The 21,314-nt window shown below is 53.9% G+C and overlaps 1 protein-coding gene across 1 annotated transcript in view; it reads right to left on the bottom strand.

The window, feature by feature from the left end:
- Nucleotides 1-8,367: 8,367 nt before the first annotated feature.
- Nucleotides 8,368-21,314, bottom strand: part of CD82 (CD82 molecule) — a 55,826-nt gene continuing 42,879 nt past the window's right edge. Inside the window, exons 7-10 of the mRNA XM_010371028.2 lie at nt 13,313-13,414; nt 10,016-10,219; nt 9,678-9,761; nt 8,368-9,352 (exon numbers count right to left, since the gene is read on the bottom strand). Coding sequence (XP_010369330.1) covers nt 9,275-9,352; nt 9,678-9,761; nt 10,016-10,219; nt 13,313-13,414 — 468 coding nt within the window. The 3' untranslated portion in view covers nt 8,368-9,274. The remainder of the gene's footprint in view (nt 9,353-9,677; nt 9,762-10,015; nt 10,220-13,312; nt 13,415-21,314) is intronic.

Genomic DNA, 21,314 nt, shown 5'->3' with positions numbered 1-21,314 from the left:
TTAACCTCACTAATAATTCAGGTCTTAGGATTGTTGTGGGAATAGCTAAGATCATGTGTGCAAAGTGCTGAACACTTAATTCATATTGCTGCCTGTGTGGTTATGTGGCTCTGAGAATATTTCTGTTCAGTTTCAAGATGAGGAGACGGAGGTCCAGAGAGGCAGGGTGATTGGTCTAAGGTTTCTCAGCCAGTAAGGGCCTCCAGGGCAGGGATATTTCCAGCACCCAAATTGCCCTAGGGGAAGGCAACCATGTGTGGTTGTGGGACAGTGGGTTGCCTCATTGCCTGGAAGACCCCCAGGCCTCTCAGCCTCTCACCTCTGTATCCTCCTGTTCCCACACACTGGTGAAGGCTCCGTGCACATAGACTCTGGTCAGGACATCTGGGTGGGAGTCTGCTTCCAGTCTGAAGGAGGAACCCTGGGTTGGGGGTGGGCTCTGGGACCCTTGAGAGACCTGTGGCTAAGCCCCAACTCCAGGGAAGTGACGGCCCCAGGAGGAGAAGACAGCCTGGGCGGACTCTCCCTGAATTTCCCATTTGTAAACAGTGCAGCTGGGGAGGGGTAGGGCCCAGTGCCCAGTTTCTGGTGGTGGAAGATGGCAGCGGTCCAGCAGCTAAGCAGAGGGGCGGGTGGGGATGAGCGATGGCTGTGGCTGTCAGCTGCAGACACAAGGGAAGCAGGCTGGAGCCGGTGGCTATTTCTCCTCCCTCCAGGACATGTGACCTCCTACTGTCCTCCTTGGCCAGCTCACAGCATTACCCAGAGCTTGAGCTTGAGCACCACGCCCAGCCCAGGAGCCAGCCAGCTCTGAGAGTCAGCGGACATTTTCCAACAACCCCACTAGCCTTTCTCCTCTCCACCTTCCAGCCCTTTACTTGCCATACACAGAGCCCAGGAGAAGTTTCAAAATCCCTTTTCTAAAAAAGCCACAGCTGTGGTGATAAAGTAAGACCCTGCCTGAATTCAGCCAAACCTGGAGTTGAATCTTGTTTTGGTCACTTACTAGTTAAGGGACCTCAAGGTGGCCACTTCGCCTCTCTGGAACTTCAGAGTTTTTTCAGCTGTAAAGTGGGGCTAATCCCAGCGACCCTCATGTTGCCATAAAGGCTACATGGGTGGAGTAAGAGCATGCCATAGGGAGCCAGAAAATGTGTCATGAAAGAAAGAACACTCTGAAATAAGCACATAACAGGCCCTCTGTAAATATTTACTGATTAAATAGCAGGTGGAATCAAAGAGAAATAAATTATCCTGTCATCTGTGTCTTTTGTCTTTCTCTCCAGAAGCCTAAGGGAATTAGAGGCGTTGACTAGGGGTGAGAGAAGAACAAGGTGAGACAGGGCATAATTCTTGGGGACGGAAGGCTGAGAACATTCTTAATGATGTCAGCTCCCGTGTGCAGAATACATTACACTCTCTCAAGTGATGCTGATTCTCTCTGACATTAAGGCTCTTCTGGAAGGGAGATTCAGACACCACGCCCATGAAGATAGATTTTAGATTCTCATCTGATCTCTGTCTCTTACTGTTCAGCAGGCTTAGACCAGACTTCTGTCTCCTCTGAGACTCTGTTTTCTTATCTATAAAGTGTGTATCCTAATACCAACTCTCAGGGCTATTGTGAGGATTAAATGAGTCAGGGGACTCATGCAATGTATGTCAAGTGCTTAGTGCTGGGGCCTGGTGTAAAACAGGCCTTCAGCAAATGGTAGCTGTCATTATGATTACCTATCCTATCAGTTAGCTATTGCTGTATAATAAACTATCCCCAAATTTAGAGCCCGAAACAACCACCATTTGTTTAGCTCATGATTCTGTGTGTCAGCCATTTAGGTTGGGCTCAGCTAGGTGGTTCATCTGGTCTTCTCTTGCATCTGAAGTTGGCTGCAGGTAGGGTGGTGGTTCTGCTTCTGGGGGTAAGTTGGCTGTTGTCTGGGATGATGGAGTAGTGATCCGGTTGCCTCTCATGCTCCAGCAGGCTAACTTGGGCTTCTTCATGAGGCAGTGGCAGGGTTTTGAGAGAGTGAGGCAGAGAGACAGAAGAAGTGGGGACAAGTGTGCAAAACTCCTTGAGACTTAGAATTGACATACTGTGTTTTCCCCCACATTCCATTAGCCAAAGGAAGTCACACGACCAGCCATCAGAGAGGTGCTAGCTGCATAGTCATGTTGCAGAGAGCATAGATATAGGAAGGGGAATAAGTGTGACTAGTTTTGCAAACAATGACCACATGCAACTAATTAGGGAATATCTGAGACAGAACCAAGTCCCCTCAACTCCCAGTGCCGTGACTTCCACCCTAGCTGCTCACTCTGCCCTGTGACACTGGCAGGAAAGCCGGTGGCTCTCCCACGAGGCTTCCCCACTACATTCTCTATTCCCCAGTCCGAGCCAGGCTGCCACCGTCACATTCCTTTTCCGAAGGAGATGGAAACCAGAATCCATATGGGACCAGGCACAGGCATCCCACACATGGAGTCAAGGGGGTCTGATGACTTGCATCCCCCATAGACTGATGCAGGATGGAGTCCCTGCCCTGCTCAGTCCTCAGAGGAAGGAAATACACACAGCCCACCTGGACAACCCCTCCACCCAGCTGTCTGCTAAATAAACTCAGTAAGCAATTCCTGACGAGGCATTTTAGATCATCACAAGCTACAGATAGTTTCCGCTGACCTCTTGGAAAAGGTTTTCCTGACCACACAGACAAGAGGCCCAGATTAGTTCCCCTTGTGGGTAGGGGGTGTCTGGTTCTCATTTGTATTCACACTGTGATTGGTTCCCATGTATCCCCTTGAACTCTGGGCCAGTCAACCCATGGGACTGGATTCATTCCTCCACGTCCTGGTGGAGTGGCAACCTCCACAATGCCCCGGGCAATGAGGACATCAAGGGACAACCACCAGCCTGGGGACCAGCTTGTCTTACCTTGTGCACTTCCTGGCAGGTAGAGACAGAGCCTTGATCAACTTTGCTGCCCTCTCTGTCCCTGACATGGGGCGCTTTTTCTGCTGTTTGTGTTTTTTCCCTGTGCCTCCCCTACAACTGGACTATCAGCTCCACAAGCTTGTTTACCTTGGTGACCCCTGATTCCTTCCACAATGCCTGGCATAGAGTGGGTGCCTGATAAATTCTTATTGGATAGATTGATGGAGGAAAAGTTGGGTTTAACGGACTTGCACCTCCTTAGAAAAGGCCCACTCCTCTTCTCTTTTTATGAACCAGGGGTCTTCCTTCCCACTGGCCTTGAGAACTATTGGAAAGGACACAGAGTCACAGCCCCAGGAGCCAACCCCAGTTTCTTCAGTCACTGTGACTCTGGATCTGAAGGTAGATTTGTGAATCCAATGCAAATGACTCCTGGATTGTGTAGTGGGTCGGGGCTATGGCAAACAGCTTAGCTTTTCCAAGTTATGGTTTCCACACTCTAAAAGGGTGAGGGGAGCAAGTGTGGCTACACTGTTGGGGTGACAGGGTTAAAGCTTAACACTAAATCCATGGTGGCTGCTGTGACAATGATGATGATTTGGAAGGAGACAGGGTCCCATGGCTGCTGGGGTCCACCATGCCCTCTGCAGTGGCTGCCTGCACTCTCCTCTTGCTGCCCTGCTGCCTCTTTGCCTGCTGTGAGTCCCACCTCATCCCAAAGGGTCAGCCCTGCTCATCTTCTTAGCTCCCTCAGCTGGGGTCCTGCTTATAACATTGTTCTCACTCCCACTCTCTGTTCCTCCCCTTTGTGGGCTCCCTTGGGTTTAGAGCCTGCCCCTCTGGGGAAGGCCTTGATATGGTTTGGCTCTGTGTCCCCACCCAAATCTCATCTCGAATTGTACTCCCATAACTCCCATGTGTTGTGGGAGGGACCCAGTGGGAGACAAGTGAATCACAGGGCTGTTTCTCCCACACTGTTCTCGTGGTAGTGAATAAGTCTCAGGAGATCTGACGGTTTTATAAGGGGTAACCCCTTTTGCTTGGCTCTCCTTCTGTCTTCTCTCGTCTACCACCATGTGAGATGTGCCTTCTGCCTTCCTCCATGATTATGAGGCCTCTCCAGCTATGTGGAACTCCATTAAAACTCTTTCTTTTGTAAATTGCCCAGTCTTGGGTATGTCTTTATCAGCAGCATGAAAATGGACTAATACAGGCCTCTCTCCTTCCATTTAAGCAGACCCCCACCTACCCACTAAGTGGGTTCCTCGACAGCTTCCCCATGGAAAGAACTCAGACACCACCCCAAGCGCCTGAGTCCTCTATGAACCAGGACCAAGTGGATTGGGTGCTGGGATCACAGGGCCCCTGTCACCCTGGAAGCCCCAAGCTGGGCTCACCCAGGTGTGTCATGCAAGGCAGGGCAGAGGATGGACCCCTCCACTCCTATCAGCTGCCATCAGCATCCCCTCCCACCCACACAGTCCTCCAAGAGGCTGCTGGGGACTCTCTAGCTCTCTCCTTCCACTCCCCACCTCCGCACAGCCCCTCTGCACTCCCAGCTGTTCCTGCTGGCCACCCCTCCGCCCCCAGCATCCTGCAGGAAGCCCACTCCTGTCCCAGGGGCTACTGCTTAAGGCATCAGAGGTCACTTGGGGAGAGGCACTTGGCTCTGGGCCTGACATTCCCCTTGCTCAGAAGGCAGGTGCTGGGGAAAATGATGTCAGAGGGGGCAGCTGGGGGCCGGGGTGCTCACAGCTCAAATGTCCCCTAATGGCCCTCCTACCTGCTCATCTTCCCCCTAGGCAAGAGGCTGAGTACAGGTTCTCACCTGCCCCAGCCCCAGCCCCTTGGGCCAGTCAACCATCCCTGCCCTGGAGGCACCAAGGCCCAAAGTCCTCCCGTGGGCCTCATTCCTGCTTAGAGAAGGTATCCCCAGGGGATGGGAAACCTCCCCTTGAAGGTGGGGCCAGTCCTGGAATGGGCGGCTCGGGGAACAAGCTCACTGTGTACGTGACAGCATTTGGCTCCCACAACAGCACTGGGAATGAGGAATGAGAGTCCCCATTTTCCAGATGAGACTAAGAGAGGTGAAGTCGCACAGCCCATCACGTCCAGTGGCAGCTGCTCTGATTCTATCTGATTTCAGTTAGGAAGGGGATTGCCAGGGCAATGGCTGATTCCTGTACTGTGGCCGGAGGGGACAGGGCTGAGCGGTGAGCACTTCCTCCCACTTTCCTGTTTGTTAGGTGCACTGTTCACTCTACTTCCTTCCACAGGATGGGGCCTTGGATGGGCCCCAGGGATACCACAGCAACACTCGGCTTAGACTGTGCTGTCAGCAGTCGGCAGTGTGTGCTGGTATGTACCTGTGTACGTGTGGGAGGGTGTACTGTGTGTACGCATGTGCTGTGTGTGCACGTGTGTCCTGGTGCATCAGTTGTGTGCAAGAGTCTCTACACTCATCAGAATGAAAGTGCCATGTGGGCAGGGGGTTTGTGTGTGTTCACTGCTGTGTTCCTAAGATCTTAGAACTGTGCTTCACAAATAGTCTATGCCATTAAGTATTCATGGGATGAATGAATGAATAAATGGATAAACCTTAGCCTACAGCCCAAAGACCCCAGAGAAGAGCCAGACATTTGCCCCGAGGCAGCGTGGCAACTTGGGTCTCTGTCCCTCTGCAGAGGAGAAAGGCGATGGGAGCGCTGGCCCAGGAGATGCCTGGTGGCTAGATGCTCCAGCGTCACCAGTGTGCCCCTACATACGGTTCCTCTTAGCCTGTGGGACCTGCTCACCTGGAAGACCCGGGGCAGAGGCTGGAGGCAGCTCTGCTAGGAGACAGGATGGTGGTCAGTGGCAGAGGGGGCTCTGCAGTGTAGGCCCGGGAAGGCCAGGCAGGAAGACACTTGGCTCTCCCTGTTCACTACGGGCCACCCACATCTTAGTCTCAGGGGAGAAGAGCTGGGGTTCCTCCCAGCTGGGAATGGACCGAGCCCTCAGGGGTCTTCAGGGCCTCGAGTGTGTGCATGTGAGAGACAGAGCGCATGCATGTATGTGCACATGTACCAGGCTGCCATTCAGCAGTACTCACCCAGTCAGCCATGCCAGTGATTATGAATAAAATGGTGAAGTATTTCCACACCAGTTGAAAATCCCCCCCGCCAGTCCAACCTCTCAGAGCTCCAGCACCTCCTGCCAATCCACACATAAAGATCCTATTCCAGCTCAGGCCTGGCTTCCATTCCCATTGGTCAGTGGCCATGCCAATCAGTGCTCCCCAAAGTCCAGCTTCCTGGACACATCCTAGGCACTGTCTCTAACACCCTTTGCCCCAGCCATTCTTCCTGCCTGCCCCAGGGAGCTGTGGGTGGGCACTGCCAAGAAGCACCTTTGTACCCTCCTCCACACAGTACCCATGTACCAGTCCTCTGGGCCTGGCAGGGCCCTTGGCAGGATGGACGGCAGCCCACAGAGGGCCCAGGGAGGGCAGCTGGAAGGTGTGGAAGCCCCAGATGGGCATGGGATGGATTAGTGGCTGCAGGGACGATTCCAGGTGTTAGACATGGGTCTATGTTCCCTCTCTCCCAAAACCTCGCAGGTCGGAGGTAAGTGAGGTGCTAAAACTGGGTGCTCCCCAGGAGGCTGAATTGAGGAACCCAGCAGGCTCAGAGCTCACAGTGACCAGATTTCACAAAAGCGAGGGTCAGGGCCTCACAACACCACATGTCCTGAGGCTGTTCTGGGAAACGAGAGGGCAGGAGCCAGTGGAGCCAGGAGGATGGTCTTCCAAGTCAGATACATGGGGTTCAAATCCTGGCTCCTGCCCCTTCCAGCTGTGAGCTCTGCGCAGGATGGACACGTCAGAGGAAGCTTCACTAACCTCTGACGTATTCTCAGTCCTCTAGTTTGCAAACAGCTTTGAGCCCACCCTCAGCCTGCCAGGCCCCGGGTCACACAGGAAGATGGAGATGGAGCTGGACTCAAATTCAGGTCCCCTTGCTCCCAGTGAGAAAGCATTTATGAAAAGACACCCAATAGCTCTCTGCGACCCTTCCTGAGGGTGGAAGCTGTGGGGGGCCAGGGAAGTCAGGCCAGCTGGAACCATCAACATTTTCCTCTCCTCCCCCCATCCCAGAGGGAGGCGACCAAGGCCACAGGCGACCCCACTGTGGACACCTCCTCAGCTGCCACATGCGCTGGGAGGTCAGGACATGGCTTGGGATAGACATTACTCCAGGTCTGAGAATCTCCTGAAATCACTGCGTGAAGGGGTGCAAATAGGCAGATTCCTTGTCGCCATCCCAGATCTGCAGTGCCAGAATCCTTGAGCCTAGGAATCTGCATTTTCACAAGTGCTTCCACTGGAGTGGGAGGCCGGCAGGCCCGGGTTTGGTGAGACTGGGAGTAACCACGGAATCTTCGGGCTCTGCCGGGCTCCTAGGCTGAGGCTGCAGCGCCGCCTGGTGGTCCCCGCTGAGACACCACTCTAGCCGCTGCCCCGCCCGGCCCCACTGCAGGGAGACAAGAGTTCCGCTGCCTGCCGGCTCCTCCAGAAATGAGAGGAGAAGGCGAGGCAAGTGCCCTCTGGGCTTCATGACGCTGGGCAAAGGGCGTGCTGGGGCGCAGTCGTCAGAGCCGTGCACAAGTAAGAACTAGCTTCTTTTTTTCTTTTTTCTTTTCTCTCTCTCTCTCTCTGTGTCTGTTGTTTCTTTCTTTTTCTTCCTTTTTTTGACAGATTCTCGCTCTGTTGCCCAGGCTGAAGTGCAGTGGCACAATCTTGGCTCACTGCAACCTCCATCCCCAGGGTTCAAGCAATTCTCCTTCCTGAGCCTCCTGAGTAGCTGGGATTACAGGTGTGCACCACCATACTTGGCTAATTTCTGTATTTTTTTGGAGAGATGGGGTTTCACCATGTTGGCCAGGATTGGACTCGAACTCCTGACCTTAAGTGATCCACCTGCCTCAACCTCCCAAAGTCTGACATTTCATCTTAAAAAGTCCCCTGAATTCTGCACATCTTACTCCAACACATTTCTTTAGTATGAAAATGCTTCCTTCCACAAATCTTTGCAAAAACGATGCTGTAGAAAGCGAGACCAAGTTTATCCTGTGGCCCCTGTTCCCCCTCACCAGCCCACTTTTTGTGTACCTTCTGGGGACATCCGTACCCTAGTTTCAGAAGCGGGAATCGAGAGATACAATCGATACCTCTCTTAGCACCAAATCAAACTCCAGGCACCCCAGCGTGCAGGCAGGCCCATCAGAGCCTGGCCCATCACCGTCCTAAGATTCGGGCTGCAGAGGCAGATGCCTGCGTGGAGGGCAGAGCCGTGAGGGGCCCAGCAGTCTCCAGCAGACCCAGCCACTCTGCTCACACCCTCTGCCCTGGGTCCTCCCCTGCCCCAGGAAGCAGCATCCCTACCATTCCAGACTAGACTGTTATAAATCTTCTTTAATAGTCTTAGAATCTTGAGTGTGTTTTACAGAACAGTGCACACAGAGCCCCCTCCCCTCTCCCCGCTCCAAGGCACAGCCTCACCCACCCCCCTCCCCAGGGGCCAGAGGACAGCTTGCCAAGAAAGGCCAGCCCACCTTCTCCCAGGAGAAGCCATCCTCCTCCTCCCTGCCCCTGGACAGCTCAGGACCCTGGAAAACACAGGGCCAGCTCTGTGCCATGCCCCCAAGGACTCACCTGTCCCTAAGCAGCTCAGGGCCAAGCCAGATCTCGTTACCCAGGCAGACCCCCTCCGACCCAGCTCCCCTAAGCCCTGTCCCCAGGGCATGGCCCAGGCTAATCTGAGCTGTCTAGATGGACCTGCATCAGGCCTGGGGAAGGGGTGCCACCCCTTAATATCAGATAAAACCCACCCTCTCCCACTGCTTTCAATATAATTGTGAAAAAACAAAGATATAAATGTCATAGTGGAAATAAGTTGACCCGCCCAGTAGGCAGTCTCCTGACAGCCCAGGGTGCCTTATCTAACGCCCCCCCTCCCAATTTTTAATACAGTTGCCCCCTATACAATATACACACACCCTTGAGGGCAGGTAGAAGTCCAGCCCACCTGCACCAGGGACGCTGCGGGGAGCGTTTTTCTCTGAGTTGCTAAGAGAACCCTGATGGGCGGTGAGCAGAGGAACCACAGAACAGCCAGGGCTCAAGGCTGACAGCGGATAGGCCAGGAGAGATCGCCATGCCCCAGAAAGCTCCCTACTTTCAGTCAGGGCAGGCAAGGGGGTCTTTGCAGTGAGGTGGGAGGCGGGCCTGGAGGAGGGAGCCAGGGAGACCCCTGGGAGCCCTGAGGTCGGGGGCCGGGCAGGGACATGTGGACAGCAGCTGCCTCAGTACTTGGGGACCTTGCTGTAGTCTTCGGAATGGACGTGCCGGCACAAGCAGATGGACAGGACCATCCCCAGGAGCTGTGGGGAGAGGTGGAGAGTCAGAGGGAGGCTGGGCTGTCCTGGTCTCAGATGCCCCAGCCCCGCCGTCCAGGTTTAGATGGGGATGAAGTGGATCCTCAGCTCGAGGCTCACAACCACCCTGTGACGCAGGCAGTAGAGGGAGGCCCAGAGGGGTGCAGTGCCTTTTCTGAGGCCACACAGCCAGACAGTGCACAGGCCAGAGGGCCTCTGGAAGCTGATGGGGTGCTGGCCCCCTTGGCCACCACCTCCCCGAGGAGAAAAGCAGAGCAGAGACAACCCAGGAGGACCAGGGATGGAGAAGGGCTGGGGGAGGGGCTCAGACCTCAATGACAGCCACGCCCACGCCCACGCAGAGGATGATGCCCAGGTTCTCCTGCAGCCACGCCTGCACCTTCTCCATGCAGCCCTGCAAGGGGAGAACATGGCCACATCACCCCACCCTGCACCATCCCGCCCCACCATGCAGAACCACCGAGAGCCCCCCAGTCCCAGCCTGGAAGGGTTCTGCCTGTTCCTTGAATGAATACATTAACAAAGAAGTAGATGAAGGTACAAATGACAGGTGAATCAAGGGAAGGAAGGAAGAGCTGAGCAGTAGCCCAGACGGCCCCCAACACCCTCAGATCCCAGCCCCCAATCCGCAGCCCCCCCGCCGCACACCTCCTTATACACAGGCCAGTCCTCAGGGTTGTTGCCACTCTGGGTCCTGTTGCCGGGAGTCTCACAGAAGCCCTTCCTCATGGAAAGGCTGTTGTCCTCTTCCCCCTTGTCTTCGCAGGAACAGGGGTAGGTGACCTCGGGGCGATTCATGAGCTCAGCGTTGTCCGTCCAGTTGTAGAAGCTGGCCCAGCCACAGCACTTCACCTGGGCGAGGCAGGGGACAGACTGCTTATGCTCACTGCCCACCGCAGGCAGGCTGCCCTCCTGGCAGAGGCGGGGCCTCCCCAGGACAGAGACTCAGATATGCCACTTCCAGGCCCCTGGTCCCAGCCGAACCATCATAAACTACAAGTACAGCAGAAAAATCAAAACCAGGATCAGCAAAAATACAAAGCAGAGTAGGAAGGAAGTTCAAGTTGAAGGAGCACAGCTGTGCAGGGCACAAGGAGAATGGACGGCAGACCGTTCACAGTGCAGGGTTTAAAGTCAGGCTACGGGGTTATAATCCCCGCCCTGCCACCTACCAGCTGAGCAGCCTCCGTCAAGGAAATAGCCTCAGTTTCCTCATCTGTAAATGGGGATAATTAAAATTCCCAACTCGCAGGGCTATCACAAGGACTAAATGGGATGAGTCAGGCAAAGTGCCCAGCAGAGGTGTGGGGAGCACAATAAGCTTAGGAAAGGCTGTTTGACTTTAGAGCAGGAGTTGAGATTTGCCTCTGAGCTTCCTGGTGAAAAGGAGAAAAAGTGAAAAGTGAAAAAGGATACAGGGTTAATTCTGCTTTTTTTTTTTTTTCTTTTTTCTGAGGCAGAGTCTTGCTCTGTCACCCAGGCTAGAGTGCAGCGGCGTGATCTTGGCTCACTGCAACCTCCACCTCCCGGGTTCAAATGATTTTCCTGCTTCAGCCTCCTGAGTAGCTGGGATTACAGGCACTCGCCATCACGCCCGGCTAATATTTGTATTTTTAGTAGAGACAGGGTTTCACCATGTTGGCCAGGCTGGTCTTGAACTCCTGACCTCAAGTGATCCGCCTGCCTTTGCCTCCCAAAGTGCTGGGATTACAGGTGTGAGCCACCTCGCCCGGCCGGTCAATTCTGCCACTTTAAAGGAGAAAATGCTCTAGTTCTAGAGAGAAGAAGGCCTTTCTGGGCTCTGTGTGCTAAAGGAGGTCTCTGTGTGCAAATTCCCGCAATGCTGGGGGTTCCTGGGAGGATTCAGTGGGACAGCCATGGTCACAGCAGGCGTCAGTTCCTGGACCGCTTCCTTCCTATCTCCGGATGTCGCCCGACCAGTAGCCAGTGGACAGCAGGGGGCGTGCCAGGCACACTCAGAAATGCTCAGCTCCAGGCAGTTTCTAATCCAGCTTTTACAAGCACTTGTTCCAGCAGGCTGGCTGCCTCCTCTCTCGAACAAAAGGCTGGCACCTCTGAGGGGTGCACAGGTCTGCAAGCTGGGGCCACCCACAGGTCATCCTGCACCAGAGCAAAATAAGGCAGGTCTCCTTGGCCCGTCTATGGCAGAGCCTCCTTCCAAGCAACCCTTTGCCCTGACCCCGGCTGTACCTGTTCCCCAGCAGCACATGCCATCTCCGCCTGTGTCTCCATGCATGTGCATGGTGACTAAAACATCACCACCAACTTAGCAAATAATAAATGCTGCCTAAGTGCTGGAGGCTTTAACAACGTATCTCACACGGCATGGGTCAGTAGCCCCATTGTATAAATGAGGAGGCAGGCTCAGCAAAAGTCTAGCGGCTGTGGCAGTGTTAGCACTCCAGGCCTTGGGAGTCTCACCACCAGCCCAAGCAGCATCTGACAGCATCAGAATCATCTAGAACCAGCCAATGACTTTCCAGGGTAGGATGCTCACCACCTCCCAAGGGACCTGTTTCTCCTCCCAGGTCCCTTGTCAGGTGGCACTGGTTTATGTCATTGGTGACATCAAGACTTTGCTAAAATTAGCAAAGTCTCAGCAATTGTGGGTCAAACTACATATGCGACCAAAACATTTCCCTATGTGAACCAAGCCTTCCAGCTGCCATGACCCCCACACCTGATCTCCTATGTCAGGGCCAGAAAACATCGCTCTCCCCTTCCTCCGCTCAGAAAATGGCCATGTCCACGTCGCCTAGATGGAGTGTCCTATCTGCAAACTCTCCTGGTGCCCCAGAGTCAGGCTTTCTCCTGCTGCCCATGCCCCTTATACCCCACAGCCCTCCCCTGAGGTGTCAACAGGCCCTATGTGATCACTGTGTCCTGTGCCCTCACAGGATTGCAGATCAGAGATGGCAGGTCCCAGCGAAGGGCACACACAGCATCCGGGACCACAAGAAAGGAGAGCCAGGTGGTCGCTGGATCACTATTGAGACAGGCTGGGAACCTGGTCAGTCTATCTGTTGGTCAGTCGGGCAGTCCATCCATCCGTCCACCCACCCAGCCACCCATCCATACATCTCTCTCTTTTTTTTTTCTTTTTTTTTTTTTTTGAGACGGAGTCTTGCTCTGTCGCCCAGGCTGGAGTGCAGTGGCCGGATCTCAGCTCACTGCAAGCTCCGCCTCCCGGGCTCATGCCATTCTCCTGCCTCAGCCACCCGAGTAGCTGGGACTACAGGCGCCCGCCATCTCGCCCGGCTAGTTTTTTGTATTTTTAGTAGAGACGGGGTTTCACCGTGTTAGCCAGGATGGTCTCGATCTCCTGACCTCGTGATCCACCTGTCTTGGCCTCCCAAAGTGCTGGGATTACAGGCTTGAGCCACCACGCCCGGCCTCTCTCTCACTTTAATGGAGGCATAATACACATGAACTAATGAGCACACATTCAGCTTGGTGCATTTTTACGTATGTGCACATACTGGTGAAACCAGTATCAAGATTTGGCTAGAATACTCCTTTCACCCTAGAAAGTTCCCTCAACACTTCCCCAGCTAGTGCCCTTCCCGGAGGCAGCCTCCACTGGGACTTCTCACTGCTACTTGGCACCCAGTTTCCTAAAACCCAGGGTGGCGCTCCCAACGCTCCCTAGTGTGGCTTGAGATAAGAGGGCTGACAACTACGCCCGTGCTCTCTGGCCACAAACGGGGGCACAGAGTTATGAAGCTGCCTCTGAGTCTCTGGGCCCCCGAGCAGGGAGCTGTGGTGCTAACTGGGGTGCCCTGCCCCCATAGAAGCACACTCTCCTACAAACTGTCAGGCACGCATGAGCACTGCAGATGCCAGTCCCAGACACACGGGTGCACAGAGCCCCAAATTCAGGGACACCCAGGCCAGAGAGCTTCCCACAGCCACGCCCCACCTCACCTGAGCCTGCACGTAGTCCCAGGTGTCCTGCAGGCTGTCCTCGCGACTGCTGTTGTAGTCTCGAATGAGTTCGGTCACGATGCCGCCCATTTCCTGCTTCAGCTGCAGCGGGCAGGACAAAGGTCAGGGTCAGATTTCCTGAAACCCGTGCCCATCTGTGGTCACCGCTACTTAAACTGCCTCCCCCCTGTTCACTTCAGCAATCCTGTGACATGCTCATGGCTCCAACCACTTTCCTGGCGCTCCCAGGGTGCCCGATACAGGCAGTACCAACCACTCCTGCCCCACTGTCTCTTCTGTGCTTGGCAGCAGCCTGGCCCTGTACACATCAATATTCTCATGTCACTGCTGAAAACCCTGTAGGGGCCTCCCACCACCAAGGCAGTTCCCATCGTCAGTGTCCTCGTAACAGCCTAGGAGGCCCTACGCCACTTGTCCGCCCTCCCTGGACCTTGTGTCCTCTGTTCTTGTTCCCTCTGCTTCAACTGTGTGGACTTCCACACTGTCTTTGTGCCAGGCACACTCCTGCCTCGTGGCCTTTGCACCTGCTGTTCCGACCGCCTGGAATGCTCTTTCCCCAGACATTAACATGGCTCACCCCCTGCTTCCTTCAGGGCTCTGCTCCAATGTCACCTCCTCAGAAAGGCCTTACTAGACCACTCTACAAAATATCAGCCCTTCCCCATCCCCTCTCCCCCCACCAATCAACCACCCCTCCCCTGGCCTCCCTTATCCCACAAGGGAAAGCATGCTGTATTTTTCTTTAGAGCACTGATGTTACATGCTTGTTAGTTTTCAGGGCTTATCATCTCTCTCCACTAGTACATCAGCTCCATGGGGGCAGGGACCACATCTGGCATGCTCACTACAGGGTCCCCCATGGCCAGCGCCAAGCCTGACACAGAATAGGTGTGCGGGGTACGTGAATGCTGAATGCACACCTAACGACCGCGGCCTGCCAGGTACCAGAGCCAGACCCATGCAACTTCTTGGTGAATCCTTATGCCTCCCACAGGGCAGCTGCAGGGAGAAGGAGGGACAGGGAGGAGAGCCCAGCTCAGCTTCCTTCTTCCAAGGACCAGAGTGTAGCCTCTCCAAACAGGGCCCCCAAGGGTAGATGCCTGGAGGGGGCCCCAAGACTGGGGGACACGGAACTTCGGCATCAACTATGTGATCAAAAGATCCTCCCTCTATGCAGGCGTGGTGGCGGGTGCCTGTGATCCCAGTTACTCAGGAGGCTGAGGCAGGAGAATTGCTTGAACCCAGGAAGTGGAGGTTGCAGTGAGTCTAGATCGCACCACTGCACTCCAGCCTGGGTGACAGAGTAAGAGTCCATCTCAAAACAAAACAAAACAGAAAAGATCCTCCCTCACCCCTTCCCAAGCCCTAAGCCAGCAGCGCCAGCCAGCCGGAGTGTGAGGTCAGTTGCTTTTCTGGGACCTGGCTGCTTGCCCCAGAGCTCCAAAAAAAATCTCTCTCTTTTTTTTTTAAAGACAGGGTCTCCCTGTCACCCAGGCTGGAGGTCAGTGGCAGGATCTCAGCTCACTGCAACTTCTACCTCCTGGAGTTAAGCAATCCTCCCACTTCAGCCTCCCAGGTAGCTGGAGTTACAGGCGCGTGTCACCACGCCTGGCTAATTTTTGTATTTTTAGTGGAGACAGGGTCTTCCCACGTTGCCCCGGCTAGCCTCGAACTCCTGACCTCAAGTGATCCACCCACCTCGGCCTCCCAATGTGCTGGGATTACAGGCCTGAGACCCCGTGCCTGGCCCAAATCTACATCTTGCCTATGCTGATCCTCACCCTGCTCAGGAACTGAGGGTCATTCTCCTTGTGGTGGAGAGTAGCACCTGCTCTTGGCTAACCCCACAGAGAAAACCCTGATTTACAAAGCAGGCAGAAGGGGGGTTTTGAAATAAGTCAGGCCACTGCACTCCAGTTCGGGCGACAGAGCAAGACTCCGTCTCAAAAAAAAAAAAAAAAAAAAAAAAAGAAATAAGTCAGTTGTGCAAAGGGAGGCAAACCGAGAGCCAGCTGAGGGCAGGGCCTCCCTCGGCAATAAGCAGACCTGGGTGGGAGGGGGGCCTCCGAGAGCCAGCCCCTGCCTGGCTCCACCTCGCCTCTCAAACGGACCTTGCCCAGAGGCCTTCCAGGGCACATGCATGGATGGGCTGGTCATGGCAGTGGGAAGCCCCAGGGTGAGGGACCCTAGAAGGCAGGGATGCCAAGGAGAAGGCCACACACCTTCCCACCTTGGTTCCTGAGAAGGAAGAATTGGGAGAAACAGGATAGGTACTTCTAGATGGGGTTTTAGAGCCTGACTCCCAGGGAACCCTGTGGGTGGGGCTTCCTGCAGCTCCCCACGGGCAGCCCTCGAATGAACATTGTGCTCAGAAAACTCATATCCTGCAGATGGACCTGCAGCCCTGGCTCCTCACCCTTGGTTAAATTAATGCTGGGGCCGGGCATAGTGGCTCATGTCTGTAATCCCAGCACTTTGGGAGGCCGAGGTGGGCGGATCACGAGGTCAGAAGTTCGAGACCATCCTGGCTAACATAGTGAAACCCCATTTCTACTTAAAAAATACAAAAACTGGCCGGGCGCGGTGGCTCAAGCCTGTAATCCCATCACTTTGGGAGGCCGAGACGGGCGGATCACGAGGTCAGGAGATCGAGACCATCCTGGCGAACACGGTGAAACCCCGTCTCTACTAAAAAAAAAATACAAAAAAAAAAAAAAACTAGCCGGGCGAGGTGGCGGGTGCCTGTAATCCCAGCTACTCGGGAGGCTGAGGCAGGAGAATGGCGTAAACCCGGGAGGCGGAGCTTGCAGTGAGCTGAGATCTGGCCACTGCACTCCAGCCTGGGCGACAGAGCGAGACTCCGTCTCAAAAAAAAAAAAAAAAAAAAAAAAATACAAAAACTTAGCTGGGCTTCATGGCAAGTGCCTGTAGTCCCAGCTACTTGGGAGGCTGAGACAGAAGAATGGCTTGAACCCGGGAGGTGGAGCTTGCAGTGAGCTGAGATTACACCACTGCACTCCAGCCTGGGTGACAGAGTGAAACTCCATCTCAAAAAAAAAAAAAAAAAAGAATGCTGGGAAACCAGCCTCTGATGATGCTCCCTGCCCTTCTCTCAATAAAGCTCTCAGCATGATACTTTTAAAAAAAACAACAACAAACCCTTATACAGAGTTCTGCAATTTGCAAAGCTTTCCTGTCAGTAATTAATCACAACACTAATAGTGGTTAACTTTTATCAAATGTTTGTTATGTACCTGGTGCTGTGGTAGGCACTTTAAATGTATCTCAACTGAATCTTCACAGCAGACCTATGGCCTAGGTATTCACCCCATTCCCTCATTATAGAGATATAGAAAACAAACCCAGAGAGGTTAATTAACTTGCCCAAGGTCATACAGCCAACATGTGGAAGAAGTGAGGTTTGTACCCAGGCTTGGCTGATTTCAGAACCCAGGTTTTTACCTATTAAGCTTTATTGGCATTTAAACCACATGGCCATACCCAGTTTTAACCAGGGCCCAGAAAAGCTAAGGGTTTTGCCTGAGTCACATAGCTTGGGCTGTCTGCCAGCCGATCTGACATCTCAGGTCCACCTCTTAACCCCAATGGGTGGGTGATCCCCATGGTGTGGAAAGGAGGGGTTCTCCAGAAGCATCTGTGCAGAAAGCTGCCTCTCCCACATCCTTCCCCACTCACCCAGCTTCCTCACGACATGTTGCACTGAGGCTCTGTTTAAACCCCAGCATGGCTGTCACAGCAGCCTGAACTTCCCTATTTCTCTCCCAGGCCCCCTGAAATGAGAAGGTGATGGAAGCTGGGTGGTTTCCACCTAGACAGGTGGTTTCCATGGAAACACCACAACATCTTTCAGTCCAGAATGTGGTTGAGGGACACACCTGGGCCACAGGGACCATGGCCACAGTGGCTGGTTCAGCTTCGAGCTGATGCCCTGGGACCCCAAGGCTTAGGAGGCCTGTGCTGGGAGTACAGTGAGGTCAACCTGGCAACCAGGTAGCTACTGAGACCAAAAGGACAGGGAGGTAGCAGGAACAGACATTCATGATCTCCCTCCATCCCCCCAGGGACTGCTCCACTGTTTCTGCCTGCCCTGCAGAAACCCACTCCTTGGGTGTAACCACCCTTCTATTTCTCCATGGAGCTGGGGAGGCCCCACTCCCTCAATGCCAGAGGCAGGGAAAAGACCTGGGCTGCCACTCAGTGCCATCCACATCGCAGGCACGGTGAGTGGTTCAGAGATGGGCTTGAGATCCACGCTCACATACCCAGCCCTCTTTCCATCAATGTGGTAGGATGAGGACCTGGGCTACCCTCAGGCTCCACCGGGGACAGCCTGCCCGAGAAGGGAGCCAACAGAGGAGGGCAGGGCTGAAGGGTGGAGAGGGACAGCAGCAGCCTTTGGGAACCTGGATACAGCTGAGCCTTCTGCTGGCTCTAGCCACTTTCAGTTGAGTCACTGTTACATGCCATAAAGAGTCCTGCCCAGGGTCAGCTGCATAATTTACACCTAGTGCAAAGCAAAAATGGAGAGCCCCTTGTTCAAAAATTATTAAGAATTTCAGCTGGGCGTGGTGGCTCACACCTGTAATCCCAACACTTTGGGAGGTTGAGATGAGCAGATCACTTGAGGTCAGGAGTTTGAGACCAGCCTGGCCAACACGGTGAAACTGCATCTCTACTAAAAACACAAAAATTAGCTGGGCATGGTGGTACATGCCTGTAGTCCCAGCTACTCGGGAGGCTGAAACAGGAAGATCACCTGAGCCCAGAAAGTGAAGGTTGCAGTGGGCTGAGAACTCCAGCCTGGGCAACAGAGTGAGACTCTATCTCAAAAAGGAAAAAAAAAAAAAAAAGAATTTCAATACAGCAACAGCAGAGCATCCTGTGCGACTGCATAGGTTGAATGCCGAGGAAGCCAGCCCTGTCTTCCGTGTCTCCCTCCTCCCCGTTTCTCAGAAGAGAAAAGTGAGGCTCAGAGTTGGAGCAACTTCCCAAGATCACACAGATAGAAAGCAGCACAGACATGACCAGACCTTGATCTGTGCAGCTCCAGGGCCCCAGGATCTTAGCCTCGGCAAGCTGCCCGCCGCCTCCCCGTGACCCTGCTGTCCTCTGCATGGCTCTACTCAAGTTCCACCCAAATGCTGCGCTTTGACTTCCCCTTTCAGTGTGAATTTTCAGAGTCAGAATTAGGAGAGACCTTTGAGTCCAGAAAATCATCCAAATGTAAGAGTCATGCTTTTCTAGGATCTGCTTAAAAGCGCCCTGTGATGGGGAACTCAGTAACTCACAGGCGAGCATGTTGTGGAGTTGGGAGGCTCTTGATACAATTTAAGTTCTGCTCAAATGACTTCTTCCCACCTGTATTAGTTCACATCCTCCTCCTCTCCCAGCTACCTAAGTCCCAGCTGGGACCACAGGAATAAATCAAATCCCTCTCTTGAAGGACACACGTTATCCAGATACTTGAGACCAGACTACGTCTCCGGGGTAATTTTTCAGGCTTCTGTGCCCGCCCCTGGGGGTGCTGTGCAGACCTCTCGCCATGCTCTTTAAGGTGTGAAATCACCCCTTATAATGAGGTACCAATGCATGAATTGGACCCACATCTTCCTGTCCTCTCCAGGTTTCCCACAGGAGATGCTGACAAATGCTTTGCTAGAATACAGATACACCAGCTCAGAGGCTGCATCCCAGTACCCTGATAGGAAATGAGGGCCCTTGGCCGTAAAGGGGGTGGTGGGAGCATTTAGTCTTTGTGACAACCTGTATCTTTCCTGCAAGTCCAGCTGCAAGCCACATAACTAGCTACCCCAGAATTCGGAGCCAGTGACCAGCGTGTGCTTCAGAGATTCTAGCCCAAGTGTCTCCATAATCCTTTTCCAGAGGAGCAACCTGGACTCCTCCATTCCCTTCTCAACAGGGAAGAGAAAGGTCACCTCTCCCTGTCCCCAGCTCCAGCTGCCCTTCCTCCCTCTGCCCCATCACAAGAGAACTCCAAGCCAGAGAATCAGGAAGTTCTAATTCAGCAAGCAGACAGCTCACAGAGAACCACACTGTCCCCTAGGAACCTGTCTCGCCACCTGCATCTCACACATGAGAGTATATGCGCACCAGCAATTTGGGGCTTTCAGGGTGAGAGCGAGGAGGACGAGAAGGAAATCACACTTCCCCTGATCAACATCTCTGGGGAGCTGTCTGACCAGCCACTGCCACTGTCACAGCCCCCATCTCCGGCTCCCAGCCAGGCCAAGTGAGCCCCTTCCCCTCCAATGTCTTCTGCTTAAGCCTGATGGCTCTCAGAGCCTCGGGGCCTCCCTGGCACAGTATGGCCAGCCAAGTGCATCCAGCTCAGTGCCCGCACACCACAGGAAAGGGCAAACTGCATCTGCTTCCTTCTCACCCCTCCCACCCCCACTGTCTAGAGAGAACAAGTCAGAATCCCTGACTGCCTGCACTGGGCATGGCCTAAGAGCTTGTCTGTGGATCAGAGGGGCTGGGTAACTTTTCCGAAGCCACACAGCAAACAGCGGCAGAGCTCACACTAAAACACAGGGCCCCTGAATCCCAGAGCTGGGTTCTGCTCACCAGAGGCTGGATAAACAAGCAGATGAGGATCTTAGTGCCACGCCCAAATCCTGGTTCCCACAGCCCTTGCTCTGCTGACAACGAGGGCAGCAGGAATAGCTGCCATCTATTGAGTCCTTACCAGGCCCTCATGAAGTGAATAATGGCAGCAATAATAATAAACACTGGCAATGATGCCAGCAACATCGGCCTCCAGCTGGGCGCCACACGACACCCTTCCCGTATGTTAGGGCTCTTCATCTCTCAAGTGCTGCGAGGCAGCCCCTGGGGGCTCCGGCTCCAGACAGGATCAGGTTTTAGAAAGGGCCTGGGGGGACAGATCACACCCACTAGTGGGGGCTGGGGTAGCAGCCTGCAATGACTTCTATTTCTATTTCCCCAGGGATGCCCTAAGGGGGCAGGCAAAGCCCATACACAGCCTTGCTTCTGTTCAGGTTCAATTTTGCCATCAAATGAGTTGCAAATGCTACTTTTGGTTTTCAAAGTGCTTTTCTGGATTTCAGAATTGTAGAGAAGGGACAGTGAGCGGGCCTATATTGTTACTAGTTTGACAAATGAGGAAACTGAGGCACGGGGAGGCTGAGTAGCATGCCCCGAATGTCAGAGCAGTGGTTCCATAGTCGAGACCCTTGGACACCACTCTGCATTTTCTTAGAAGTATCACAGTGTGTGTTCACTTCAGCCTGGGTGCTAGGGTAGGGAGAGGCAGGTTTATTCTCAATTTACAGAAGCAGAACCCAAGGCTCCAGAGGTGACATGCCATGCCAAGGTCCCCAACCTCCCCATCGCTGCCCTGAGAACAGTGGCTGCAGGTGGCAGGGGCAGGAAGGACAGAGGGCAGCCCTGGAGACCACAGCAGGGTCACTCCCACCCACCTGCACAGGAGCCCTATCTCCTTTCAAAAGACCTTTCTTCCTTAGGTTCAGACAAGTCCCACCCCCATGCCGAGCCTTGTCTGCCAGAATAAACACCATCAAGAGTATGTTTAGTCTTCCACTGAGATTTACGATGCGTTGGGAAAGAAAAAAGAAATCATTCATTCCAACTTGGGCAATAGAGTGGCATCAGAACTTCTTCAGCAAAGCCAGATAATTTCCCCCTGCCTTCCAGAAAAGGTGGTGGTGGACAAAGGTGAGGCAGGCTGGGACTAGGGGGTGTGAACTCTGGAGGGGAAGATGGGGGTGGTCGTGCAATGCACAGAGCCTGGCTGGGGTTGGGAAACCCAAATCTCCAAACAAGTCCTGTTCTGGGACTGACAGGACACCTGTGAGTCTAAGCTCCTCATCATCAGCCAAGCAGAGTTAATGGCCCACGGGAGGGCAGCACGGTGTACAGGGAGGCATGGGCCTCGGACTCCGAGGGATCAGGATGGAAA

The sequence above is a fragment of the Rhinopithecus roxellana genome, chromosome 15, assembly GCF_007565055.1.
Source record: "Rhinopithecus roxellana isolate Shanxi Qingling chromosome 15, ASM756505v1, whole genome shotgun sequence".
Lineage (NCBI taxonomy): Eukaryota > Metazoa > Chordata > Mammalia > Primates > Cercopithecidae > Rhinopithecus > Rhinopithecus roxellana.
Note: the sequence above shows the minus strand (reverse complement) of the source record. Positions and strands in the feature narration are given on the sequence as shown.